The sequence below is a fragment of the Leucoraja erinacea genome, chromosome 16 (assembly GCF_028641065.1).
Source record: "Leucoraja erinacea ecotype New England chromosome 16, Leri_hhj_1, whole genome shotgun sequence".
NCBI classification, from domain to species: domain Eukaryota; kingdom Metazoa; phylum Chordata; class Chondrichthyes; order Rajiformes; family Rajidae; genus Leucoraja; species Leucoraja erinaceus.
The window spans coordinates 11,776,704-11,796,099 of NC_073392.1; the positions used below are offsets into that span (position 1 = coordinate 11,776,704).

The following is a 19,396-nucleotide window of genomic DNA, read 5'->3' on the forward strand; positions in this document are numbered from 1 at the left end:
GTCCTGCCAGTTCCACTGTTCGCATCCATCTATCCGCTTGTTATCGCCTTTTCCACAGGCAACAAAGGACCATTGTGGGCTCCATCTTTCCTTGGTGCTGGCTCTGATTTGTTCTGAACCTCTCATAGCTCTGGTTTCCTTCTCCCTAGACTCACAGTCGGAAGAAGGGTTTCGACGCCAAACAAATTGACCAACATGATACAAGCAGTCAAAATAAAATGCAAGTATATTCACAGGAAGGGATGCAAGACAGCCATTTTCTCTGTCAATAAATGTGTTGTAATACTTACTGAACCTTTCAGACCAGGTAAAGTTTAGATTTTTTGATACACATCGAGCTATCAGTTCTTCTATGTACAGTGAGCTGGCTATCAGTTCCTTTCAATAGCTTGTAACACATGTAATATAATTTTATATTATAACATAACGAGGAAACACTTTTTCTCACAGAGAGTGGTGAGTCTGTGGAATTCTCTGCCTCAGAGGGCGGTGGAGGCAGGTTTTCTGGATGCTTTCAAGAGAGAGCTAGATAGGGCTCTTAAAAATAGCGGAGTCAGGGGATATGGGGAGAAGGCAGGAACAAGGTACTGATTGGGGTTGATCAGCCATGATCACATTGAATGGCGGTGCTGGCTCGAAGGGCCGAATGGCCTACTCCTGCACCTATTGTCTATTGTCTATAACATATTATAATAACATATATTATAACATGATATATATTGGCCAAAGCCTCATATTTACGATGAAAGGGTAAAACATGATTTAAATAATGTTTTGTAAATTCTAGTATTGCATCCATTAACTTCAACTTTATTAAGTTTACAATAATAACAAAGACAAACTGAGAAAGAAAGTATTCTTTATTGTCACATTTACATACACACGATGAAATTCATATTTTTGCAGACTGAACTGTATTTCAAAAGAGAATTTAATTGTACATATGTACATGTGGCAATAAAGGACCATTGAACCGTTGTCTAGTTTACTTTAGAGATACAGGGCAACAGGCCCTTCGGCCCACCAAGTACGGGCTGACCGGCGATCCCCGTATACTAACACGATCCTACACACCCTAGGGACAATTTACATTCATACCAAGCCTATTAGCCTACAAACCTGTACGTCTTTGGAGTGTGGGAGGAAACCGGAGCTTCACATGCAGGTACAGCAGGCAGTGAAGAAAGCTAATGGCATGTTAGCTTTCATAACAAGAGGATTTGAGTATAGGTCCTCCTGCAGTTGTACAGGGCCCTGGTGAGACCACATCTGGAGTATTGTGTGCATTTTTGGTCTCCTAATTTGAGGAAGGACATCCCTGCTATTGAGGCAGTGCAGCGTAGGTTCACGAGGTACATCCAAAGTATGGCGGGACTGTCATATGAGGAAAGATTGGAAAGACTGGGCTTGTATTTACTGGGATTTAGAAGGATGAGAGGAAATCTTATAGAAACATATAAAAGTATAAAGGACTGGACAAGCTAGATGCAGGAAAAATGTTCCTAATGTTGGGAGAGTCCAGAACCAGGGACCACAGTCTAAGAATAAAGGGGAGGCCATTTAAAAACTGGGATGAGAAAAAGCTTTTTCACCCAGAGAGTTGTGAATTTGTGGAATTCTCTGCCATGGAAGGCAGTGGGGGCCAATTCACTGGATGAATTTAAAAGAGAGTTAGATGGAGGGCTAGCGGAATCAAGGGATATGGGGAGAAGGCAGGCACGGGTTACTGATTGTGGATGCTCAGCCATGATCACAATGAATGACGGTGCTGACTCGAAGGGCCAAATGGTACCTATTTTCTATGTTTCCATGTTTCCCCAGAGAAAATCAACGCAGGCCACAGGGAGAACGTACAAACTCCATATAGACAGCACCCGTAATCAGGATCGAGCCCGGGTCTCTGGCGCTGTAAAGCAGCAACTCCACCGCTGCCCCACCGTGCCGCCCTACTGTGAATCATTGAGTTTTTACCTTTCCAAACCAAATACATATATTGTTTTAGCATATTCAGGCCACAGCTATTCCTGACATTTTATTTAGAGCAGAGTTAGGTCGGCTTTTCTGCATGATAGGTTCGGCGTTTATTGTGAACACCTTCTTGTGCTCGAGTTGGCGATCTGTCTTTCCTCCTTGTCAGTCCTGTCAAGTCTATTGCACGTTCTATTTATGCTTCGCTCTTGCAACCTTATGTTTTGCATCCACCTCGTTATCTTCGTGCTCATTTAGCAGCTTTACATTATCTCACTGGAGTAATCATTTAATTTACAATGTCCACCGCTGATTTGACTCAGAAGCTGCATGCAATGTACGTGTTTCCCATAGTTGATTTTTACTTTTCCCCTTTACTAACCTTGTATTTCCCCTAATGAGGATTAATCTATGTCCTTAAACTAATACTAACTGTGAATCTACACTTGAAGCCGTAATTCTTTTTTTAAATTTTTTTTTTATTCGCATTAATTGCTGCTGGACATATTGTCATTTCTGCCATTTGTTACCTTCCTTTAATTAGCTCTTGTTACTCGCACATTGTCATCTCGCTGCTTCTGGGCAGATAAGACCAATTAAATGACATTAAAAGCATAATATTAAAATTAATCTCAGATGAGTCAACTGAAAGTACCAAATGTTAGCTCACTCAAGACACACATACTTCTAAATTGCAAATATTTTCTCACACTGCTACCCAGCTATAACACTAACATTTTATTTAGTGCGCACGGCGTGATAACAGCTTGAATTAAATTGGACTCACCAGTTACAATCAACGTACTGCAAATTACTACATCTTAGAGCAAGTCCTCTGCTGCGCTGAAGAATGGCAGTCTTCTTACTTGAAAATAATCAAGTGCAGCTTTTCTCAAATAACAAATAAGTCCGATGGCTGCACATGATCTAAAAGTACCACCTTCATGAAATAGCTTTCATTACAAACCCTGAAGGAAAGGCAAGTATTTTTAAGGTGGTCCTTGAGGATCAGTCGATGAGAAAGCCAGGGCGTGTCCAAACATTCTGCATTTGCTCATCGTATTGGCAAAATCATAAGGCCATCAGGAACAGGAGTAGAATTAGGCCATTCGGTCCATCAAGTCTACTCTGGCGTTCAAACATGGCTGATCTATCTCTCCCTCCCTCCTAACCCCATTCTCCAGCCTTCTCCCCATAACCTGTACCAATCATGAATCTATCTATCTCTGCCTTAAAAATATCCCGACGGCCTCGACAGCCTTCAGTGGCAAAGAATCCCACAGATTCACCACCATCTGACTAAAGAAATTTCTCCTCATCTCCTTCTTAAAAGAATGTCCTTTTCTCCTATTTGCTCCTATTCTCCGAGCCGCATCTTCGCCCCCTCCTTGCGGCCTACTATCTGGATTGTCACGGCCTTTCCTGCCGAAGACCAGCCAGAGCTTCAGCTTCAGCAGCGGCACAGCTCTGGATTCCATCGCGGAGCGAGCGATGCCTTACCGGTAATCGCCGTGTTGGAGCTCTGGAGTGCTGGGACTGCCGACTTTGAACGTGGAGCTGTGGTCTGCGGAGCTTCCAGCCACAGGTGGCGGGAGCTTCTAGCTGCTGGCGGCGCTGACTTTGACATCGCAGAGCCTGGGGTTTCTCGTCAAGGTCGCCAGCATTGAAACTCCGCCCAGCTCGGCTTGTGGACTTCGGAAACCGCGGTCTCCGGTAGGAAGCGGCCGATTCGGAGGCTCCAGGCCGCTGAGAGTGTTCTTCCGTTCGACGGCCTGAAACAAACATTGGGCCGCCGTTGCGGCGACTGCGGAGGCCTCAATAGGCCCCGGCCACGGGTGAACAGAGGAAGAGGACTGAACTTTGGTGCCTTCCCTCACAGTGGGAAACGTTGATTCCACTGTGGGGGGATGTTTTTAATGTTTTATGTTAAATTCTAAAGTGTTGCGTTTATCTTATTTGTGTGCTGCACTGTAACTCAAATTTCACTGCCCATATTGGTGTATGTGACAATAAATGGCCTTTGTTTTATGACCTTTAATTCTGAGGCTATGACCTCTTGTTCTAGACTCTCCCACTCATGGAAACATCCTCTACGCATCCACTCTATCCAAGCTCTATCCAATCCAAAATAGCTGCTGACTTCCAAATGCTGGGAGGACACAAATCGCTGGAGTAACTCAGTGGGTCAGGCAGTATCTCTGGAGAACGTGGACAGGTGACGTTTCGGGTTATGCTGGAGTACTTAAAGATGATGGATATTAAGTTTAGTTTAGTTTAGTTTAAAGATACATATGGAAACAGGCCCTTCTGCTCACCGAGTCCGCACTGACCAGCTATCACCGTATATTAACACACACTAGGGACAATTTTACATTTATAACCAAGCCAATTTACCTACAAACCTGTAGGTCTTCGGAGTGTGGGAAAATAAATGAAGATCTCGGAGAAAATCCACGCAGGTCATGGTGAGAAAATACAAACTCCGTACAGCCAGCACCCGTAGTCAGGACTGAACCCGGGTCTCTGCGCTGCCAGGTAGAAGCTCTACCGCTGTGCCACCGTACCGCCCTGAGAATTAAGAGCTTAATCTGATTCAGAACCCAGCAGGATGAAACGGAAGAGCATCTGCACCAGTGCTGAGGACATTGGCAGAAGTCCTTGCAGGCTGAGGCATGAAGGCCAATACAGGCTAGACGCAGCAACAACTGGCTTGCAACTCTATGCTATAATGAGATGTATCACTTGTACATTTAAGTCCACTCCTGCCTCCTGGTGAATGGTGAAGGATCTCAAACCCCTCCCCATTCACCAGGGCCACACTAACCCTTCCCGATCCTCGAAACCACGCCCCACCATTGTTTAAAATTGCAATAGTCCTGAAGTCAAGTCAAGTCAAGTCAAGTTTATTTGTCACATACACATACGAGATGTGCAGTGAAATGAAAGTGGCAATACTCGCGGACTTTTGTGCAAAAGACAAACAACAAAACAACCAAACAAATTATAAACGCAATCATAACACACATATTCTTTTACATAATAAATAATGGAAGGAAAAAACATTCAGTAGAGTTAGTCCCTGGTGAGATAGGCGTTTACAGTCCGAATTGCCTCTGGGAAGAAACTCCTTCTCAACCTCTCCGTTCTCACCGCATGGCAACGGAGGCGTTTGCCTGACCGTAGCAGCTGGAACAGTCCGTTGCAGGGGTGGAAGGGGTCTCCCATGATTTTATTTGCTCTGGAGTTGCACCTCCTGTTGTATAGTTCCTGCAGGGAGGTGAGTGAAGTTCCCATAGTGCGTTCGGCCGAACGCACTACTTTCTGCAGAGCCTTCTTGTCCTTGGCAGAGCAATTCCCAAACCAGATGGTAATGTTCCCGGACAAGATGCTTTCCACCGCCGCGTTGCGTAGAAGCACTGGAGGATCCTCGGAGACACTCTGAATTTCCTCAATTGCCTGAGGTGGTAAAGGCGCTGCCTTGCCTTACTCACGAGTGCTGAGGCGTGTGATGCCCATGTCATATCCTCGGAGATATGAGGTTATCTTCAGCATTTTCTGATGAAAGGTCTTGACCCAAAACTTCACCTATTCCTTTTCTCCAGAGACGCTGCCTGATTTGCCGAGTTACTCCTGCATTTGTGTGTCTATCTCCAGTATTTTCAACCCTGGCAGAGGTTGGAATGCCAAATAAAACTCCCAAGAAGTCTATTATCTTTAGTAAAAAAAAAACTCCTATCTCTGGAGACAAGCGACATATGATATGCACCAAGAAATGCAGAGACATTGATTAGGATCATAACAGCACCTCATATTTTGCTTGGGCAGCTAACAAACCAGCGTTATGAATATTGATTTCTCTAATTTCAAGTAACCCTTCCATTCCCTCTCTCTCTCCGTCCCTCCCTCCCCCACCCTTGACGTCCCGCTATTTCGACTGTTCGCATCCATATATCCGCTTGTTATCACCTTTCCCGCAGCCAACAATGGACCATTGTGGGCTCCACCTTTCCTTGGTCAATGGTGCCGGCTCTGATTTGTTCTGAACCTTTTCATACCTCTGGTTTCCCTCTCCCCTGACTCTCAGTCTAAAGACGGGTCCCGACCCAAAATGTCACTGATTCCCTTTCTCCAGAGAAACTGCCTGACCCGCTGAGTTACTCCAGCATTTTGTGTCTAACACCACACTGCAAAGGTTACGTTGCTGAAAGACAACGTTGGTGTTGAAAAAATTCTCAGTGGTATTTTGGAAAGTAAAGCCTCAGATCAAAGCTTCATCAACTCACCCTTCAATATACAACTAGTTTACTTCAACATTAAACATGTGTTTAGTAAGGCCGCTATAATTCAGCTGTCACTTTAATAACATGCCACAAATGCAATTAATCCCGTGTTTATCTAGGAAGCTTTACAATCTGGACAATGAACAAGTTGGCTATACTCCAGTGAATTATAACGTAGTGAAGTCAAAGATCAGATTTCAGTGGTTAAACTGTCAGATGAATAGGCAGTCACAGCGGCAGGAGTGTAAATACAATGGTATAAAATCAATTCCACTGAAGCCGCTGATTGATAAATGATGAAGCTCAAGAAAATGAGAACTGCAAAATAACCTCCTTCAATCAGTAATTACTCAAATGTTCATTCTTCTGTTCCAATCTAAAAGTTACTAATCGCAGATTAATCATTCATTGTCTCACATTTTGTAGTCATGCTTGCACAAGACCAATTTGAGTTGTATTTCAATAAATTCTAGCACAATACAATCACCGTTAGATGTGCTAGCAGTTCCCAATTCATATACGCCAGAAGTTCACAATTGTAATGCACGTTCAGGAGTAATTCACAGTCATCTGCACAATCAATCACACAAATAAATTACTACTTCTTAACTCCGCTGCACATTAACACTGCTATAAATCAGACGCACATCAATAGAACTTGGCATGGAGTGGCAGGCAAGGTCTCAGATAAGGGTAAACTACGTTCAGGGCAGTTAATATGCATTCGACTTCTCAATTCCACTGAAGTTATTTGTGCATTGTGAAGAGGCAAACAATAAACTCTGGCATCGGCCCTCCTGGTACACACCAACCTGAAACTACATTTCTCTGCAAAAGATTATTGTGTACTTCAGAGTCCTAAGCCTTAGATAAGCATCCACACACAGTGTTGCACTTTCAGGCACACGTTGCTTTCCAGTTGATTGTTCGTGCAGGGAAGGGCGAAGCAGAGGGGCTGTTTCTGTTCAAAATCTCTGGTGTCTGAATTAATCATAAGATAAGGGGATGGGGCGTCAAATGTGAGTGTGAGTGTACGAGAGTGTGAGTATACACACACACACTCCTATATATATATATATATACTAGACTAAGTGGGACCCATTGGGTCCCAGCATCACACGGGAGGGCTGGTCACCAACGCAATATTCCACCTCTCCACCAATTCCAATACTGCTCGCCAGTGGGGGGGGGGGGCTGTCTGTTGCGCTAGTATGCGTGTAGCGGGCTGAAGGTACTGGTTTCCAGAGGGCGAGTATAGACATTGTGGGCCGTATGGATGCTTGGGCAGGCATCCAACTGTTGCAACGATTTTAAAACCAAGCCAAGGCAAACAATTGGGCTGCAGCCACCCGACAACCAAAATTCATTTTGTGAACACAAAATTGTTAAAAAGGGCTGCAGCCACTTTACAGCCGCATCGAGGGGACTCATCGTGGAGTAGACGTGCGTTCAGTGTTATTCGCAGCTCAGAGAGCCGTGACCCTCTCACTTCCTGGGTCTGGCAGAGACTGTGAGGCACAACACTTCCTGGTTTTATAGTCCCTCCCCCTGCCGCCAGCGGGAGCAGCAGAGAGAATGGGGAATTTTGTAAAAACATTAATATCTCTCTCATTTTTCATCGACGGATAAAATCCTCCGCACTCATACGGCGGAGGGGGGCTCTGAGCGAGGTGGCCAAAAATGACAGCCGTAGTGGCGGCGTTCTCTCTGAAATCTCATCACAGTCGGCCAAAAGCGGTCAAGATCAGAGATTTAGTAATATAGATATATATATATATATATATATATATAGATATATATATATATATATATATAATATAGACATATATACACACGCATATATACAGACATATACATACAGGATGAATGGCAGGTTAAAAATGGGACAAGATCTAAGTCCAAGGATTCTGTTTAGAGTAAAACACAAAGTGCTGCAGAAACTCAGCAGGTCATGCAGCATCTGTGGAGGAAATGGATAGGCAACGTTTCGGGTTGAGACCCTTCTTCAGACTTCATTTAGAATCTCTTTCCAGATTAATCAGGAGTTTGGATGACAGGATTAAATATTTATTTACCAGGTGCATACTTTTACGTCGCACCTTTTTATTTTAACCCCACAATGATCACTTCATGCAAGTTGATTAAATTCATAAATTGATAAGTTCTAAGAGCAGAATAAGGCCATTCGGCCGATCAGGTCTGCCATTCAATCATGGCTGATTTATCTTTTGCTCTCAACCCCATTCTCCTGCCTTCTCCCCGTAACCCCTGAAACCCGTGCTAATCAAGAATCTGTCAATCTCCGCCTTACAAATATCCATTGGCCTCCACAGCCTTCTGTGACAATTAATTCCACAGATTCACCACCCTCTGATTGAAGAAATTCTGGAGTTACATCCTTTTATTCTATTAGCCTGCCACTGTTCAAAAACATTCACTATATTTCAAACTATCTTATGTTAAAATTCTGTAATGGCTCTCTACACTCATGTCCACATAATGAACACATAACAATAACATGGTGGCGCAGCAGTAGAGCTGCTGCCTTACATCGCCAGACCCGGGTTCGATCCTGACTACAGGTGCTGTCTCACCGTGACTTGCGTGGCCTTTCTCTGAGATCTTCGCTTTGCCATTGGCTTGAATTCCAACACTAAACCCCTACAACAGTTCTAACTAGACGGCAATCAGATTTATCAAGCAATTTTCATTCTAGATTTGTTCCGATAAGACCCAACATGCAAACACCTGCATCTGAAACCTGAAGGTCATCGGATTTACTAGCAATACATCACAACATCTGCTCGCCTCAAAAAAACATCTTCAGCATAGCCAATTATCACCGCCATCTGCTAGCACCTGTTCAAGGCCACATCTGCTGCTGGATGCGGCAGATTAGCACAGCCTTCAGGTAACACTTTGGAATACTAAACGTGACATTAGTTGCGATATACAAACTGCTGTGAAAAACTGTCAGGCACGGCTCTACGGTGTGGAAAGATGTTGACCAGAGATTAAAGGGGAGCAAATGTCAAGGGGCGAGAGACTCCATCGCAAAGATACCACAGCAGTTCCGTTAAATGATTTGATTAAAAGGAGGGTAGATGTCTCACTGGGAAAATAAAGACAAGAACGAACACAAGTGCTGTAACATGAAGACTTTCTTCAACTGTTATAACCTGCATCTCACCTTTTGTTGTGTTACTGTAAAGTGTGGAGGTAGTTTCAAACTTACTGCGAATCCCCAACATTAATCTGCTTCGAAATACAGCATTGGTTGGACAGGCTAGATGCAGGAAGATTGGTCCCGATGTTGGGGAAGTCCAGAACAAGGGGTCACAGTTTAAGGATAAGGGGGAAATCTTTTAGGACCGAGATGAGAAAAACATTTTTCACACAGAGTGGTGAATCTCTGGAATTCTCTGCCACAGAAGGTAGTTGAGGCCAGTTCATTGGCTATATTTAAGAGGGAGTTAGATGTGGCCCTTGTGGCTAAAGGGATCAGGGGGGTATGGAGAGAAGGCAGGTACAGGATACTGAGTTGGGTGATCAGCCATGATCATATTGAATGGCGGTGCAGGCTCGAAGGGCCGAATGGCCAACTCCTGCACCTATTTTCTATGTTTCTATTATAAATAAAGGAGTCTGAAGAAGGGTCTCAACCCAAAACGTCATCTATCCCCTTTATCCAGCTTGCTGGGTCTATCTTCAGCTATAATAACCATCTGTTCACACATGCAGACTCAGGGACTTCATCTTCTCCCCAGTCATCAGGCCTCTGAACGATCCTTCCGAAGGCCAAGGTACTGTCCGATTCACCTCCACCCCATTGCGGACATTGGACTGTGTTCATGGAACGTGCGCTACGATGCTGAAAACTATATTCTGCGCTCTGTGTCTTCACCATGGCTCTAGCTATTGTACTCGAGTTAGATTTGATTGTATTTACTGAAAGTACAATATATCTGATCGCTTCAGATAGCATGCAAAGCAGGTGGGGTTTTCACTCCAAGATAATAATAAATCCCTCATCCACAAGACCAAACCTGCAATAAGGACGGTCAAAATATGGCCCGAGGACGCCACTCTACAACTCCAGGACTGCTTTGATCGCGCCGACTGGGACCTGTTTGTACAACAGGCTACCAGTGGAACAGAGGTAGACTTGGAGGAGTACACATCCACTGTGCTCTCCTACATCAACTGCTGTGTGGAGACTGTCACAGTGGACAAGCGAATAAAGATGTTCCCAAACCGGAAACCCTGGATGAACAAGGAGGTTGAGGATCTGCTAAGGGCACGCAACAATGCCTTTAAATCCAGGGACACTTCTGCCTACAGTGCGGCCAGGTCGAACCTGAACAAAGGCATAAAAAAGGCCAAAGACATCCACAGGCAAAGAGTAGTAGAACACTGCAATACCGCGGACACCAGAACATGTGGCAGGGTGTCGGGGACATCACTGACTACAAGAGCAGCCCCGCCTGCCCCCACAGTAAAATCACACCCCTGTAACGGACTGTTTGAACTACTTTCCTCCGGCAGACGTTACAAGGCCTTCTACGCCCATACCTCCAGAGACAGAAACAGCTTTATTCCAAGAGCTACAGCGGCTCTGAACCGGCCCTGCTGAGTGGCCCCCACCCCCCCTGGACTGTCTCCCTCGGATGGTCACGCCACACAGCTTATTTATTTATTTTACTTTTCTTTTTCATCGGTTGGAGTTGCATACTAAATCTCGTTGCACTGACGTGCAATGACAATAAAGATATTATTATTATTATTAACATAAACTCTAAAGAGACTATAAATTATAAATAGCTTGAATGTTATGCAAGCTCTAGCCTGCAGCCTAAATACCATCACGACCAACGCCTTGTGCGTATCTACTTAGACAAGGGTGGCCATCTCTATTCTTGCCTCTATCCGTCTGTTCAATCCTGGCTCTCTCCGAGTGTTGACAGACAGTCTTTGACCTGAAACGTTTACCTCTGCTCCTTTTCCACAAATGCAGCCGGACCGGCTCAGCATTTTCGGTTTTTAAGTTGACATTTTGTGCGTCCCCCCTGCCTCCATAAACAGCAGCTAATGAGTACACGTATTCCCTCTATCAGAGGTTCTCTTCACTCTTCACTCTTCACTTACAAATGTCACTTCAACACTGGACAAATGTTACATTCTCATTGTGCTTAACTCTCTCAATGGCAATCCATTCTCCATTTAGTAACCTCTTGAAGCCTGGAGTATGGCAATCATTGAACTGAATGCAAAATAATAATTTCACTCTACATCTGCACATGATAATGTAGAGCCATTGACCATTTGGTCGAGACCCTTCTTCAGGCCCTTCGTCTGAAGAAGGGTCTCGACCCAAAATGTCACCCATTCCTTCACTCCATGATGCTGCCTGTCCCACTGAGTTACTCCAGCATTTTGTGTCTATTATCGGTGTAAACCAGCATCCGCAGGTCCTTTCTAACCATTGAACTATTGAGGTTACGAGTCACAACATGCTTCCATTTTTATCGAGGTTTATATGGCTTGAATTTGTTTCCTGCTAGCCTAGCTTTATATTCTACTTTCCCTTTCTTTATCAATACCATGCTCCTTACCTAGCTGCTGAGTTCTGAAGTATTCTCCATCCTTGGACTGGCTGCCATTTTTGGCAACATTTGTAGATTATTACTTTGATCGTGAGCTGCTGCCTTACAGCACCAGAGACCAGGATTCAAGTCCAGAGTCTTGACTACAGGTGCTTGCCTGTACGTTCTCCCCGTGACCTGCTCAGCCTTTCTCCAAGATCTTCAGTTTCCTCCCACACTCCAAGGACTCAGAGATTTGTAGGTTAACTGGCTTTCCTTAGTGTGTGTAGAACAGTGCTAGTGTGCAGAGATCGCAGGTCGATGCAGACCCAGTGAGCCGAAGGGCCTGTTCCCGCTCTGTATCTCTAGTTTAGTTGAGTTTAAATACCATCTTTAACTTCTCGTGTTAGCCACAGCAGTTCTAACAGTGTTTCTGAAGAAAACTTCAGATACATTTCTTAGTTGAAATCATCCCAAAAATGGATGGGGAGCGATGCATAAAACAAACTGCTGGAAGAACTTTGTGGGTCAGGCAGGAGCTCTGGAGGTAGAAGGGTGGTCGGTAGTTTGGACCGAGACCCTCTGACAAGTGATAGGTGGCAGCAGGTGAAGAGGGCAGATGGGTGGGAGGGAAGGGGGAGTTGAGGGGTAGGGACAGAGGCTGGCAGGTGTTGATGAGACATAAGAGGCTGCAGATGCAGAAAGCTGATATTCCTCAATATTGGATGGAAGAAAGTGTAGTAGAACATTTATTTTGTCAGAAATTTGAATCACTAGCGGCCTCTGCTGTCAGAGGGAGGCATTGCTTTGCTTTTTGCTTAATTTCATTTTATTAGTTTAGCTTGCTTTGCTACAGTTGAACTGTTCTTTGAACAACAGGGAACAATCACACCTTTCAAAAAAAAAATGTGTTCCAACCATTTGCCTATCCCCCCCCCCCCCCCCCTCCCCCAACCCCCCCTCGCCTGTGTCCACCTGCCAGGCTTTGTCCTGCCTCTCGTCCCTCCAACTTTCTCCCTCCTGCCACTCTCAAACCCACCCCCGTCTTGTATCAGTCTGAAGAAGAGTCTCGACCCGAAACATCTTCTATCCATAATCCCCAGTGCCTGAACCACTGATTTGCTCCAGCATTGTTTTGAAATAAATCATCATAATGGGTCACCCACTACTCACGTATGATGTTCCGTCTGGGTAGAATCAGGATGTCAGGAAGATTCAGAAATGATCCAGAATTATCGTACTGGCACAGTGGTCGAGTCGCTACCTTAATGCGCCATAGACACAGGTTCGATTCTGACTACGGGTGCTGTCGGTAGGGAGTTTGTACGTTCTCTCTGTGACCATGTAAGTTTTCTCTGGGTGCTCCGGTTTCGTCCCACACTCCAAATAAGTACAGGTTTGTAGGCTAACTGGCTTTGGTAAAAGTTGTAAATTGTCGCTAGTGCCTGGGATAGTCCTCGTGTACAGGTTGATCATTGACCGGTGCGGGCTCGGTGGGCCGAAGGGCCTGTTTCTGTGATGTAACTAAAACAACTATTTTGCAGATTCAAGAAAGAGTTGATTCAGTAACTCCCGTGAAATGATTTGTTGTATTGACAAAACTATGAAGCTGATCAACAATCTGGTAATTAACCTGTATTTATCGCAAAACCTGTATATATTTTCAAAGCACTTCAATAATAGACATTTGAAACCAAGTACTGTACTTATGCAATATAACTAAGGTGCTCATTCCCTTCAGAGTGTTCTCCAAGATCCCACCACACTCCCATTTAACCCAGGCGTATTTACCCCTCCAAAAAACACCAGTTATAGCTATCAAAACAAAAGTACATCGGTGAAATCTCCTTCACGAATAATCGTTTTGATCTTTTACAAGGATAACAGGATAAAAAATGCCCTGTAAAAGAATAACAAAGTAAATACAACACATTGCAGCACAATTAGGCAGGTACATGGATAGGACAAGTTTGGAAGGATATGGACCAAGCGCAGGCAGGCGGGACTAGTATAGCTGGGGCATGTTGGCCAGTGTGGGCAAGTTGGGCCGAAGGGCCTGTTTCCACACTATGACATTATGGATTTACAATCTCAACCTTTCCCAACAGTAAATAACAGTTATGTTAACATTTAGTACACCTTGTTCTCAAGACTGATTCATTGCAGCTTTTAAATCCACTTTGATACAATGGTGAAATATTTCCGTTTTAAATAAATGATAATGCCTAGCTGAAGTGAAGAGATACCAGGGAATTGTTATTGACAACCAGGATCCCCAGTGATCTAGCATAGACCAGATTATTTTCTCCCAGAAATTGAGCATTGTTGATTTATATGCAGTAGACTCAAGTGAGTACTTCCAGCAATCAATAGTAACTTATTTTGCCAGATATGCACTGTACAAGGGAATGAGATGTGTTCAAAGTGATGTGATGTGTACACCATTTCTACCTCAGAAATGCCCGAGCCCTTACCTACATCAATACCTGTACTGCATGGGCAACTATGATTAGTCCTTAGTCCCCCTAGTCCTTACCTTTCACCCCATTAGCCCTCGCATACGACACATAATCCTCCAAAATTTCCGCCATCTCCAATGAGATCCCACCACTAGCCACATTTTCCCATCTCCACCCCTTTCCACCTTCCGCATAGACTGTTCCCTCAGCAACTCCCTGGTTAACTCATCCCTTCCCACCCAAACCACCCCCTCCCCAGGTACCCTCCCCTGCAACCGCAAAATATGCAATGCCTGTCGCCATACCTCCTCCCTCGACTCTGTCCAGGGACCCTGACAGTCCTTTTAGGTTAGGCAGAGATTCGCTTGCACCTCCTCCAACCCCCTACTGTATCCATTGTTCAAGATGTGGACTCTTATACATCGGCGAGATCAAACGCAGACTGGGCGATCGTTTCGCAGAACACCTTCGCTCAGCCCGCTTGAACCAACCTGATCTCCCGGTTGCTGGACATTTTAACTCTCCTTCCCATTCTTACATAGACATTTCTGTTCTAAGTCTCCTCCATTGTCAGAGTGAGGCTAAACACAAATTGGAGGAACAGCATCTCATATTTCGCTTGGGCAGCTTACAGCCCAGTGGTATGAATATTGATTTCTCTCACTTCAGGTAGACCTGGCATTCCTCTCTCTCTCTATCCCTCCTCCACCCAAGTCACACCAACTTCTCATTTTCACCGACAAACAGCTAATGGCCTGTTTCCTTCATCATCTTTACTTGTTTGCATATCTTTTATTCATTGTTCTTTATCTCTCCACATCACCATCTATATCTCTCGTTTCCCTTACCCCCGAACCAGTCTGAAGAAGGGTCGCGACGCGAAACATCACCCATTCCTTCTATCCAGAGGTGCTGCCTGTCCCGCTGAGTTACTCCAGCTTTTTGTGTCTATCATTCTAAATTGCCAGTTTACTGATGTTTATTAGTAATGCAAACTTCTTACAATATGCTTGTCATCAGATTTTCACAAAGTCTTTTTTTCACATTCATCAGATCAAGTAACATTGGAGCAGAATTAGACCATTTGGCCCGTTGAGTCTGCTCGTCCACTCGATCATGGCTGACATGTTTTCCCTCTCAACCCTATTTTCCTGCCTTCTCCCTTTAACCTTTGATGCCCTTACAAATCAAGAATCTATCAATCTCTGCTTTAAAAATACCCGTGACGGCCTCCACTGCCATCTCTGGTAATGAATTACACATTCACCATCCTCTATCCAAACAAATTCCTCCTCATCTCCATTCTAAAGGTACCCCTTCCAAAGCCTCGATATCCTTCCTGTATTGGATCCTATTATGGTGCATCATGACTTCCTGAATCTTACGCACAATGTCCTGACCAAGGAGGCAAGCATACCATATGCCTGTTCTACCACTCCATCTACTTGTGTTACCATTTACAAGAAGTGATGGTCTTGGACCCCTAAATCCCTCTGTACATAAATGCCGTTAAGGGTCTCGCCAGATGTGGAAATACCTAATAGTCGCAAGTAAAAGACAAAATGGGTGGCGCGGTGGCACAGCGATAGAGTTGCTGCCTTACCAGGTTTTGACACCGACTATGGGTGCTGTCTGTACGAAGTTTGTATGTTCTCCCCGTGACCCACGTGGGTTTTCTCCAAGATCTTCAGTTTCCTCCCAGACTCCAAAGATGTACAGATTCAAAAGTTAATTAGGTATAAATATATATTGTCCCTAGTGTGTGTACGATAGTGTTTATGTGCAGTGATAGCTGGTTGGTATGGACTTGGTGGGCCACACCTGGAGTATTGAGCGCAGTTTTGATCTCCTAATTTGAGGAAGGACATCCTTGCTATTTAGTTTAGTTTAGTTTTTTTTAAAGAGATACAGCATGGAAACAGGTCCTTCGGCCCAGTGGGTCATCGCCGACCAGCGATCCCTGCACATTAACACTATCCTGCACCCACTAGGGACAGTTTTTACATTTACCAAGTCAATTAACCTACAAACCTGTACGTCTTTGGAATGTGGGAGGAAACATAGAAACATAGAAAATAGGTGCAGGAGTAGGCCATTCGGCCCTTCACCGCCATTCAATATGATCATGGCTGATCATCCAACTCAGTATCCTGAGGCCTTCTCTCCATACCCCCTGATCCCTTTAGCCACAAGGGCCACATCTAACTCCCTCTTAAATATAGCCAATGAACTGGCCTCAACTACCTTCTGTGGCAGAGAGTTCCAGAGATTCACCACTTTCTGTGTGAAAAATGTTTTTCTCATCTCGGTCCTAAAGGATTTCCCTTTTATCCTTAAACTGTGACCCCTTGTCCTGGACTTCCCCAATATCGGGAACAATCTTCTTGCATCTAGCCTGTCCAACCTCTTAAGAATTTTGTAAGTTTCTATAAGATCCCCCCTCAATCTCCTAAATTCTAGCGAGGAAACCAAAGATCTCGGAGAAAACCCACGCAGGTCACGGGGAGAACGTACAAACGCCGTACAGGACAGCACCCGTGGTCGGGATCGAACCCGGGTCTCTGGTGCTGCATTCGCTGTAAGGCAGCAACTCTACCATTGCACCCCCATGACCGCCATCACCTGTGTGGAATGCAGTGTAGGTTCACCAGGTTAATTCCGGGGTTGGCGGGACTGACATATGATGAAAGAATGAATCGACTGGGCTTATATTCACTGGAATTTAGAAAGATGAGAGGGAATCTTTTCAAAACATGTAAAATTCTTATGGGGTTGGGACAGGCTAGATGCAGGGAAAATGTTTATCGATGTTGGGGGAGTCCAGAACCAGGGGTCAGTTTAAGAATAAGGGCAGGCCATTTAGGACTGAGATGAGGAAAAACCTTTTCACCCAGAGAGTTGTGAATCTGTGGAATTCTCTGTCACACAAGGCAGTGGAGGCCAATTCGCTGGATGTATTCAAGAGAGTTGGATCTAGCTCTTAGGGTTAACGGAACCAGGGGAATGGGGAGAAAGCAGGAACGGGGTATTCCGTGTCCCTCACCATCTTCCAGTCCCGCCTCAAGACCCATCTCTTCACCTCTGCCTATCCTTAGCCCCACGTCCCCCTCCCTTTTCATCTATGCATTAATTGCCTCATATTGTGTTTTGAATTGAATTCTGTCTTTACTTTGTGTACTAGTCATGTCTCTACTATTTATTTCATTCCCCTTACATGTTTTTCCTCTACCTGCTAAATTTTTGTAAGGTGTCCTTGAGACTCTTGAAAGGCGCCCATAAATAAAATTTGTATTATTATTATTATTATTGATTTTGGATGATCATCCATGATCATATTGAATGGCAGTGTTGACTCGAAGGGCCGAATGGTCTACTCCTGCACCCATTTTCTATGTTTCCATATGGTCAGCACCTGAAACTGGACTGCTTGCACAGATTTTACATACAGCGTTCCAAAGCTGTCACTTTTGGCTCGGCCTCTATTCTCTAACAATCTGACAACCAGTCGGAAACCTTTGACTGTAATCTAGTTACTTGCCATGCTTTCAGTTTTATTTCAGGTCTTGCACATCATCTTACACATGAAGCTCAAAAATGACAATTTCTAACGTCAGTGTTGTGTGAAAATACAAAGTTTCTGACAAGCCTTCAATTGACATTGAGAAAAAAAGGCAAGTTGAACAAAAATAACAAGCTGGTGAATTCAAAATGATGATTTTTTTAATAAATACCATGTGGAATTTCACTACAATAAATGCAAGATGACATGTTTTGGCAGGCACTTACCTTCGGCTCATACATATTCAATGTCTCTAATTCAATAAGATGTCATCCGTAGACTATGAAAACTAGAGTAGAATTTTTGCACAGGCCTGATAGAATCATCCTTAGATGTGTAGGAAGGAACTGCAGATGCTGGTTTAAACCAAAGATGCTGTATTAACTCATTGTGACAGGCAGCATCTCTGGATATAAGGACTGGGGGACGTTTCGGGTCAAGACCCTTCTTCAGACTGATCAGATTAGCACCCGAAACGTCACCCATTCCTTCTCTCCAGAGATGCTGCCTGTCCCGCTGAGTTACTCCAGCATGTTGAGTCTATCTTCAGAATCATCCTTAGAGTTTGTTCAGATGAACTAGTTGGGGGGTTTTTTTTGAGAAAAGGTACAAGACTCACTTCACTTTCTGGATCCAGATACAGTAGTCTGTGATGTAGAGGTCGTTGAGGAGGTACGCGGGGTCACTCTCCCTGAAGACTTGGTGGATGGCCAGCAAACATTTCAAAACAGCAGCCTTACCTATTTTAAAATAGAACAGAAATGTTTCAGTAAACCCTAAATAAATCTGCTACTCGCATCAATGCTTAGGGTGGCACGGTGGTGTCATGGTGGAGCTGCTGCCTTACAGTGCCAGAGAGTTTTCATACCACTGGGGTTGTAAGCGGCCCAAGCGAAATTCGCACTCTCTCTCTCCATCCCTCTCCCACCCAAGTTGCACCAGGTTCCTGTTCTCACCTAGCAAACAGCTAACAGCTAGCAAACAGACTTACGGACTGAAAAGTCTCGACCTGAAACATCACCCTGAGATGCCATCTGAACCACTCATTTATGGGCCCATCCCACTAAAGGGCCTGTCCCACTTTCCCGAGTTATTCACGAATTCTCCCGAGTTTTCAAACTCGCAGAATGTTCGTAACGAGTCCGTAGGAGTCCGTGGATTAATCCAGCCGTAGGTACTCGGGGCTATTTTTTTTACTCGTGGACATTTTTCATCATGCTGAAAAAACGTCCCGACTTACCTGATGCCCTGAGTACCTACGGCTGGCGTAACGAGCCCCTACGATATATACACGGACTCCTACGACCTCCTACGGACTCGTTACGAACATTCTGCGAGTTTGAAATCTCGGGAGAATTCGTGAATAATTCGGGAAGGTGGGACAGGCCCTTTTTCAGGCGACTGCCTGTGACTGTCAAGTTGCCGGCAGTCGCCTGAAAAACCGGCAACTGGAACGGCGACTGTCAGAGTGGAACACACACACACACACCGCTTCCTTCACCAGCCCGTTATGCAGGCGGGGGACAGGACAAGCGGGGGGAGCGCTGT

General features: G+C 44.7%; 1 protein-coding gene across 1 annotated transcript in view; it reads right to left on the reverse strand.

Moving 5' to 3' along the window:
* shq1 (SHQ1, H/ACA ribonucleoprotein assembly factor) overlaps window positions 1-19,396 on the reverse strand; it is a 354,350-nt gene that overhangs the window by 18,560 nt on the left and 316,394 nt on the right. Inside the window, exon 11 of the mRNA XM_055647696.1 lies at window positions 18,468-18,588. Within this exon, the coding sequence (XP_055503671.1) occupies window positions 18,468-18,588 (121 nt within the window). The remainder of the gene's footprint in view (window positions 1-18,467; window positions 18,589-19,396) is intronic.